Raw genomic sequence first — 9,872 nt, forward strand, 5'->3', positions numbered from 1 at the left:
GCCTCTGCTCCGTTTCTGTGTCGTTTCCAGCACTTTCTTGGGTTTTGCAGATTTTCACCAATGAAAACCTTAGAGAGCATCAGCGATATACAAAAATGCTCGAGTCGCCCATTGACTTCAATGGGGTTCATTACTCGAAACGAACCCTCGAGCATCGCGGAAAGTTCCACTCGAGCAACGAGCACCCGAGCATTTTGGTGCTCGCTCATCTCTAGTGACAACCCTATATAATCACATCAACCACTCAAGAGTGATTATGACACCGAAATTAGCCCTGCTCTCGCTGTTCCCGGACAGCATGAGAGCCGCCAAATTATGCCTTCTAAAACATTTCATACTAGCGGTGAGAAGACTTATCCTAAGGTTCTGGCGCTCTTCAACCGTTCCCACTAGGGGCGTGTGGGTGGAGGAACTCCACACCCTCATGAGATTTGATGAACTGGGAGCCGATGACCCCAAAACTTGGGAAGCATACTACAAGACATGGCAACCATGGGTAGCGTTCAGAGGGTCGGATGATCTGAAGCGATGGCTGGATTATGGTTCATTTGACTAAATCACCTGGCGGGCAGGCGCTCAGAGGTCTCCCCACCCAGAATCATGCCTCTGCAAGTATCTCTCCAATACTCATGAATGTACAATAGTAAAATAGCTTTGCAGCTTTCTAACATCCCTTCTGCTTTAATTGCTCCATTTTAATTCTATTTTGCAGATCTCTGCTTGCCATCAGTGAGTGTGGAAATTTGTTACATTGCAATGGCTGAAAAACTTGCCTTGAACATGTCAAACTTCATGGGTTGTACCAAAGCTGGACAACGCTTGGACATGATCAGGTGTAGATCTAGATGTAAACATAAATGCTTTAAATCACTGAAAGCAAACATCTCAAAAAGTGAGAAACTGAAATAAATTAAAATACTATTTCATCATACATTGGACAAGATTAACGAACATAAAACTAGAAGAAAAAAAAAAAGATTTTTTGGATAAAGACAGGAAATGCAAATGAAACATGCAGGTCATTGACAGAGAAATATCCTGCAATAGTCTGTAATAACCCAGCTCTGACAGAGCCGTGTATACATTGCCAGAACAGCTCTGATCCCATCAACAGCAAGTAGATTCAATTTTTATTTTTAAACCTAAGGCCCAATGTCCACGGGTGGATTTGATTTGCTGAATCTACGCGTGGCATCTGTGTGTGAGATCTGCAAATCAAGCCGCCCATAGGGAAGCATTGGGCATCTGCACTTCATTTAACATCAGCGGATTTTCAATTTGATTTGGGGATAATAAATCGCAGCATGCTCCATTTTACCGCGGATGTGGCTCCATGCATCTCTATGGGAGCTTACGATCCGCAGTGCATCCACAAATACATTTGCAGATTTAAAGGTTATAATCTATTCGGGAGGTGGCGGAAAGGCTGGGAGGTGGGGCTGCGGATTTGTTCCACACGGATGATCCGAAGGGCATCTGCGTGGGAAAAAAAACGCAATCCGCGATCTCCTGCAAGCAATAAAAAAATCAATTTAATGACTCGCAGTGCATCCGCTGCGGAAATCCGCATAAAAAATCTGCATGAGGCCTAAGAAAGGTTTTCCCAAGTACACAGGATAGCATTGATCCTATTCCCAGCACCTGGATAGAATGCTAGGCAGCCCAACCTCTGTATCTTAATTCTTGATTAAAGGGGTATTCTGGCCTTCTTTCAACTGATGATCTATTCTGTGGATGTCAGTGCAGCAGGACATTGTCATCAGCGTGCAGGGGAGGCTTCACTACCATTGAAATCAATGGGAGCGCTGCACTTCTATCACACTACCCTGCTCTTCATCCGCGTTCCCGAATTGCTGGCATCACGGTGTTCAGAATGAGAGTACCAACGCCGATAGAATGAGCAGCGACACCACAGCAGTCACCTAACTTCCCGTGGCATTAGCCCTATTAAATGGATGTTATCTGGTAACCAGGGAACAGCTATAAAAACTATAAACTACAAAACTGTTTGACTTTTCAAAAGGCACCGGAGAGGGAAGTAATATAACCTGCGGCTCTCCTTTCACAGCTTTCTCCCCTGGATCTAATAGTTCCTAGCCCCCCTTCAGTCTTTCAAGATGCTGGTACAGCTCCTGTCACTACTCCGTGCACACCACCACGGTTGCAGATTTCTCATGTAAGCATTGCTGCCCAATCAAAGCAATGTGGAGCGCCTCAGAGTACCTATGCACCGACACTACACCATGTGCATCAGATAGTTAGGGAACCTATGTGACCATCTCCGAGAACTAAAAAGGGCCCATCAATTGGTGAATTTGTAGCAAGAAGCTGGAAAAGAAGAGCAGCAGGTAAAATGAACGCCGGCGTCTGGTACCAAGAAAAATTTTGTTTCAGGACCGGAAGGTTGCTTTAAGGCCATATATATTACTGGTACAACCCTTCTATTCAAGGACTTTGTGTAATCTATTAACCCCTTAGTGACCAAGCCAGTTTGCGCCTTAATGACCAGACCAAATTTTGGAAATCTGACATGTGTCACTTTAACATAAATTATTATTACTCTGTAAAGCTTTTGCATATCCAGGTGATTCTGACATTGTTTTTTCGCCACGTGTTGTACTTTATTTAGAAATTAGACCGACAGAATTTGTGTATAATTTATTTAAAGCGCCAAAATTGGAAAAAAAAGTTGTAATTTTTTCTTATTTTCAATTGCAATGTCTCAAACATATGCAAACATACCGTACACATGTTTGATAAGATATATATTTCCATCCGTTTACTCTATTCTGGACTCACATTTGAAAACCTTTTTTTTCTCTCTTTTTTTTTTTTTTTTTACACACGCGATTTAGCAGATGTACAAATTTAACATTAATTAACATTTTGAGGAATACTTTGTTTTCCTACACCAAGCCAAGATTGCAAAGGCTCATAAGTGTCAGAATTATAGACACCCCCACAAATGACCCTATTTTAAAAAAATACACATCTTAATATATTCACTGTCATGGGTGTCATGAGTATTTTGATCCCACAGTTTCTTTTCAGAAGTTAATACAATTTTGAGGGGAAAAAATGAAATTTCATAATTTTGAAAATATGTCATTTTAAAATACATTTTTTTTTCTACAGTGCACATGAAAATGAGGATTTGCACCCCAAAATGGATACCAGTATTTGTCTTGTGTTTAGTAACATACCCATTCGTGTGCACAGAAGCCAGATAAAGTCCGCAGATAAAGCCGGGGGCCTTATGGACGTAATTTCATCTGCCCTCACAGATATGATCCATGAGGAAAGATGAAACAAACTTTTTTTCTTTTTTAAATTTTTTTTACATGATCACTGTTATCCATTGGATAACAGCGATCATGTGACTGGGGACCACATACAGCGGCTCCCAGTGACAACTCCGTGTTCTCGGCTACTCATACTAGCCGAGAGCAGGGAGTTTTTAAATTTCCCAGGCCTCCCGGCCCTGTGCGCATTCGTGTGACGTAATTATGTCTGGCGCGCATGCACAGACGCCAGGTCCTGCAGGACCAGAACGCCGGGGGACATCGCGAAGGATGGTGAGTATCCTGAGATCTGATCCATTAAGGGGAGCTAAAACTAACTTTTTTAAACTTTACATTGCCTTTAATGCGATCGCTGGGGTGGGGGGTACTTGACAGCATGGAGCTGTCATGTCCAGAGCCTGCAGGGCTTTAATCCCTGAAGGAAGCATGTTTTTACCTCCTCTGGGATAAAGCCCAGCGGGCCAGGACTATGGGGTGGTCACTAAGGGGTTAAACACTGCTAAACGAGTTGAGTGTAATTGACAAATTGTAAGAATGAATGTATGTCTTCTCACAAAGGAAATGTTATTTCTAATACCAATGTTATCTGCTTTTCTTCTGATCTAGAACTATTATGTACAGCCAACGCAACGTGACCATGAATTATTTATGCAATATCAGATTCCGACACTCACCTACCGTCATCGGAACAACATCTGCTCGTAACAGGAAGCGAATACGTCCAGCAAGCTTGTTGCCAATCTTGATATCCATGTATACCTGGGGGTTAGCTCGTACCTTTTTAGCAGGTGGCTCTCCCTGCAAGTAATAAAGAAGATAAAAGAAAAAAAGAGGCACGAGATGACAGACACTAAATACATTTACAGGCATGCATGTTCGGCTGTAGGGGTTGCCTGGTTATCGGATAACAATTTCTCCTACAGGTCCAACTGTTCTAGAAATAACTAAATCAGCTGTACTTACCCTTCCATTGCCATGGTGATGAGCCCAACCGTGCTCCCGATGTTAAGTTAAGGAAGACATCAACAGATATCCTCTGACCGCTGCAGCCAATTGTAAATCGCAGTAACACTATTACAAACTCCTGGCATCATGGTGCCGGGATGTGAGTGTTGATGCCAGGAGAGCGGGCAGTGACATTACAGAAGTCAGGTGATAACCTGTGACGACATCTTCCACTTCAAACAGCGGGTGGATGGTGGTGCTGCAGTGATGGGTCCCTGCGGCAGATGACGGGTAAGTACAGCTACTTATGTTATGTTAGCACAGTTAGTGCTATGGGTGAACATTGTCCAGTAACCATCAAACACTTAGGATACCTCCACATGGAATGTATTGTCCAGATTTTTTTTTTTTACTTTATTTTCTTTATTAAGGAAAATTTGCACAGTACATAATAAAATCATATGGTAAACAAACTCGATATTACAAATAGTACATACTGTGTTGTAACTTGCTTAAACGTAATAACATATTCCTTGTACATTTTTTCTTTTAGGTTGCGATAAACTTAAACAATTAAACTCAAACCGTCCATGCCTATTGGATGAATTCTTTATGAGATAAAGCTCTGCGTTTGCTATTTGCTTAGTAAATGGGGACACAGGAGAGCGTGTGGGGGGGGGGGGGGTGGAGAGAGGGAACATGAGTCTGGGAGTTCATTCTACAGATAAAGTGGAATTGGTATCTAGCCAGATATCCCATATTTTTTTTTAATTTGTTTGGGCAGCCTCTGTTTTGGTAAATAATTTTTTCGTAGGAGATTACTGTATTCACCGACCGAACCCAACATGAGATCGTAGGGATTCCCGCAGCCATCCAATAAGTAGCTATTGTTTTACGCGCCAAGAATAAGGTCTTCTGTAGGAAAATGCGGGTGTGGTACGGCCATTCCTCTTCCTCCAATAGGCCAAATAGGATCGGTATTGTCCAGATTTTGGTGCAAATTCACGGCAGATTACAACCCTAAACATTTGACGTGCTGAGATCCATAGTGAAAGCCCACAGCATAAGTTGACATACTGCGGATTTAAAATTCGCACTGCGGGTCAATTAACAATCGTCAGGATGTGGATAAGATGAGACTTCTTATAATCTCATCCACTTCGTCTGTATTGTAATATGCTGCGGATTTTCCGCACGCAAATCCATGGTAGAAAATATGCCGCTTATATGCCACATGTGAAGATACTTTTTCCCTAGGATAAGAGTTAAGGTAATAAGATTTAAGGTTTTGTATCCTCCTAATATCTGTACTTGGAGCTATGATTATTATAGGACCAGTACCTCTTGTGCTGCAGGTTTAGGAGCTTCTGTCCCCTCAGCCTGTTCGCTCTCCTCCAGTGTTTTACCAGAAAATCTTTTGAGCCAGTCGTCATCAGACCAAACTAGAATAAAAAAAATGAAGTGTAAACTTTAGAACATGGAAGTAAAGTAGACATTTGTAAAGGCCCATTTATACACAACGACCTGAGCGATTATCGCTGTGTCATTTACAGCGCAATATGCAGAAGGCAAGCGGGGTGACTTAGAAAGAGTCAGCTCTTCTCACCTGGTCAGTCAGAGCAGCAGGTGTAATTCATGGGATGGAATGAGGGTTGAGTATCCTCCCAACTCTTCCCCAAGCGGCTCCAGGACCCTCTCCATGCTGGACTGAGACACAACACGGCTTTCTTCTATGTTTAAACACTATGGGGCTGATTTATTAAGACCAGTAACTGTAACTTTATGTCCTGTGGCATTAAGGGTAAGAGGTCTATGCCACTTAATACAAGTGTCTTGGGCGGCTCATGTGCCAGAAGAAGAAATCGTTACCAGCTATGAGGAAGTTCCCTGGTGTAAATTCTACTAAATATAGTAGGTGCCCCCACTTACTTCTCTAAAAGTGTGGAGTGTGGTGCAAAAATCCCAAAAGTTACAAGTCTTAGTGCTGGCTATATTTGTGCACAAAATCAGCTACTTATTTTTTCCCAACATTTGTCCAAGTTGCCACCCCGCCATAACATCATTTTTTCTCATAATTAAAATTGCCAGTAAAAAATTATTACCCGCACCGGCCTCTAGATGTAATTACTGTCCAGGCCGGTCATTTACCAGGAGGGTGGCAACCCTAGTAATGGATGGGACATACTGGGAGATGAGGGGACAGTAATGAATGTGACACATGGGGAGATGAGGGGACGGTAATGGATGTGACACATGGGGAGATGAGGGGACGGTAATGGATGTGACACATGGGGAGATGAGGGGACGGTAATGAATGTGACACATGGGGAGATGAGGGGACGGTAATGGATGTGACACATGGGGAGATGAGGGGACGGTAATGAATGTGACACATGGGGAGATGAGGGGACGGTAATGAATGTGACACATGGGGAGATGAGGGGACGGTAATGAATGTGACACATGGGGAGATGAGGGGACGGTAATGAATGTGACACATGGGGAGATGAGGGGACGGTAATGAATGTAACATATGGGGAGATAAGGGGACGGTAATGAATGTGACACATGGGGAGATGAGGGGACGGTAATGAATGTGACACATGGGGAGATGAGGGGACGGTAATGAATGTGACACATGGGGAGATGAGGGGACGGTAATGGATGTGACACATGGGGAGATGAGGGGACGGTAATGGATGTGACACATGGGGAGATGAGGGGACGGTAATGGATGTGACACATGGGGAGATGAGGGGACGGTAATGGATGTGACACATGGGGAGATGAGGGGACGGTAATGAATGTGACACATGGGGAGATGAGGGGACGGTAATGAATGTGACACATGGGGAGATGAGGGGACGGTAATGAATGTGACACATGGGGAGATGAGGGGACGGTAATGAATGTGACACATGGGGAGATGAGGGGACGGTAATGGATGTGACACATGGGGAGATGAGGGGACGGTAATGGATGTGACACATGGGGAGATGAGGGGACGGTAATGGATGTGACACATGGGGAGATGAGGGGACGGTAATGGATGTGACACATGGGGAGATGAGGGGACGGTAATGGATGTGACACATGGGGAGATGAGGGGACGGTAATGGATGTGACACATGGGGAGATGAGGGGACGGTAATGAATGTGACACATGGGGAGATGAGGGGACGGTAATGGATGTGACACATGGGGAGATGAGGGGACGGTAATGAATGTGACACATGGGGAGATGAGGGGACGGTAATGAATGTGACACATGGGGAGATGAGGGGACGGTAATGAATGTGACACATGGGGAGATGAGGGGACGGTAATGAATGTAACATATGGGGAGATAAGGGGACGGTAATGAATGTGACACATGGGGAGATGAGGGGACAGTAATGAATGTAACATATGGGTAGATGAGGGGACGGTAATGAATGTGACATATGGGGAGATGAGGGGACAGTAATGAATGTAACATATGGGGAGATGAGGGGACAGTAATGAATGTAACATATGGGGAGATGAGGGGACAGTAATGAATGTAACATATGGGGAGATGAGGGGACAGTAATGAATGTAACATATGGGGAGATGAGGGGACAGTAATGAATGTAACATATGGGGAGATGAGGGGACAGTAATGAATGTAACATATGGGGAGATGAGGGGACGGTATTGAATGTAACACATGGGGAGATGAGGGGACAGTAATGAATGTGACATATGGGGAGATGAGGGGACAGTAATGAATGTAACATATGGGGGGATGAGGGGACAGTAATGAATGTAACATATGGGGAGATGAGGGGACAGTAATGAATGTAACATATGGGGAGATGAGGGGACAGTAATGAATGTAACATATGGGGAGATGAGGGGACAGTAATGAATGTGACTCATGGTGAGATGAGGGGACAGTAAGGATATGTTCACAAGGTGGATTCCACCTGGAATTCCATTCTGCTGCAGTTTTTGCCGTGGATCCACACGTGGCTGCAGCCATCAGTGGGAAAAATTTGCGAGCACGTTTTTTGACGTGTATTCAAGAAAAAAAAGTCGTATGTTACTTCTTCATGCGGATCCATGAAAAAATGTGTCAGACATTCAGTACGCGGATTTTGCCCACTGACAGATCTAAATCCACATATTGATCACGAGCAAAAGCCATAAATAGTGCCAAATGGTATCAGATAGAATGCCCTCATAGTGACCCATAGAGAGCGACCCAATAAATAGGGCAAGATACTGAATGTCACCCGAGTGCTACACAGAGTGCCCTCATAAATAGTATCAGATAGAGTGTCCCCACAAATAGTGCTAGACAGAGCGCCCCCATTAATAGTGCTAGATAGAGTGCCCCCATAAACAGTGTACACAGGCAGCTTGCGTGCCCCTATGAACAGCTCGGTCACACATGCCTGACAGTGACCCTATAAAGAGTAGCAGCCATAGTGTCCCAGTAAACAGTTCAACCCCAACAACAGCCCCGTTCACAATATCAGAGCACTGCACAGTGCCAGCCACGGGGTGCCCACGTTAGCAGTGCCATATGACAGAATTGGAGGCAGGTTCACACGGATGGTATATTGATAGAATATCTCATCATTGTCTGATTAGTGAGGGGTCCGCTGTTGGGACCCCTACAATCCCCACACCTTGCTGTAAAGGAAGTGCAGCTGCATTCACCAGCATTATTATGAGAAAAAAGCTAAAGGGACAGTTGAGCCGTTACCCGGGGGGTGCAGACATCCATGGATATCACATAGCATCAGATATCACATAATATGCCATCAATGACATTATGTGTTGGGTAGGATTATCCCTTCAAATGCAGTTTAATAAGCAGACACTAGAGGGAGGCACTGAGCCAACATAGTTAATACACTACATAGCTGTGCCATCTATAGACATCAATGCCCTCCTCATCTGCGTTCTTGCGTTGTGGCACATGTGGACGATAGTGATTATCATCCATATGTAAAGAGACCGTCCTTAAAGGGGTTTTTTAACGGCCAATTTTTGGTTTAACATTTTTCTTTTTTTTCTCCCCATTAAAAAAAAAAAACAAAAAAAAAAAAAACAAACCTTATTTATTTGTCCGGCAACATATCCACCTGAGGGCTTGATTTTTACGGACAAGTTGTATGTTTCAATTGTATTATTTAATGTACCACATAATGTACTGAAAAGCTTTTAAAGGGGTTGTCCCGCGCCGAAACGTTTTTTTTTTTAATTCAATAGGCCCCCGTTCGGCGCGAGACAAACCCAATGCATGGGTTAAAAAAAACAAAAACGTTTAGTACTTACCCGAATCCCCGCGCTGCGGCGACTTCTTATTTACCTTACCAAGATGGCCGCCGGGATCTTCACCCACGATGCACCGCCGTCTTCTCCCATGGTGCACCGTGGGCTCTGTGCGGTCCATTGCCGATTCCAGCCTCCTGATTGACTGGAATCGGCACACGTGACGGGGCGGAGCTACGAGGACCAGGTCTCTGGCACGAGCGGCCCCATTCACCAGCGAGAAGACAGGACTGCGCAAGCGCGTCTAATCAGGCGATTAGACGCTGAAATTAGACGGCACCATGGCGACGGGGACGCTAGCAACGGAGCAGGTAAGTGAAT

The 9,872-nt window shown here is 44.3% G+C and overlaps 1 protein-coding gene across 1 annotated transcript in view; it reads right to left on the reverse strand.

The window, feature by feature from the left end:
• LOC136601737 (peptidyl-prolyl cis-trans isomerase E-like) overlaps positions 1-5,685 on the reverse strand; it is a gene marked incomplete at its 5' end in the record, with an annotated part of 42,200 nt that extends 36,515 nt beyond the window's left edge. Inside the window, 2 exons of the mRNA XM_066588842.1 lie at positions 3,977-4,100; positions 5,589-5,685. Coding sequence (XP_066444939.1) covers positions 3,977-4,100; positions 5,589-5,685 — 221 coding nt within the window. The remainder of the gene's footprint in view (positions 1-3,976; positions 4,101-5,588) is intronic.
• Between the last annotated feature and the right edge of the window lie 4,187 nt (positions 5,686-9,872).

Source organism: Eleutherodactylus coqui, unplaced genomic scaffold (genome assembly GCF_035609145.1).
Source record: "Eleutherodactylus coqui strain aEleCoq1 unplaced genomic scaffold, aEleCoq1.hap1 HAP1_SCAFFOLD_124, whole genome shotgun sequence".
In the NCBI taxonomy this organism is placed as follows: Eukaryota; Metazoa; Chordata; class Amphibia; order Anura; family Eleutherodactylidae; genus Eleutherodactylus; species Eleutherodactylus coqui.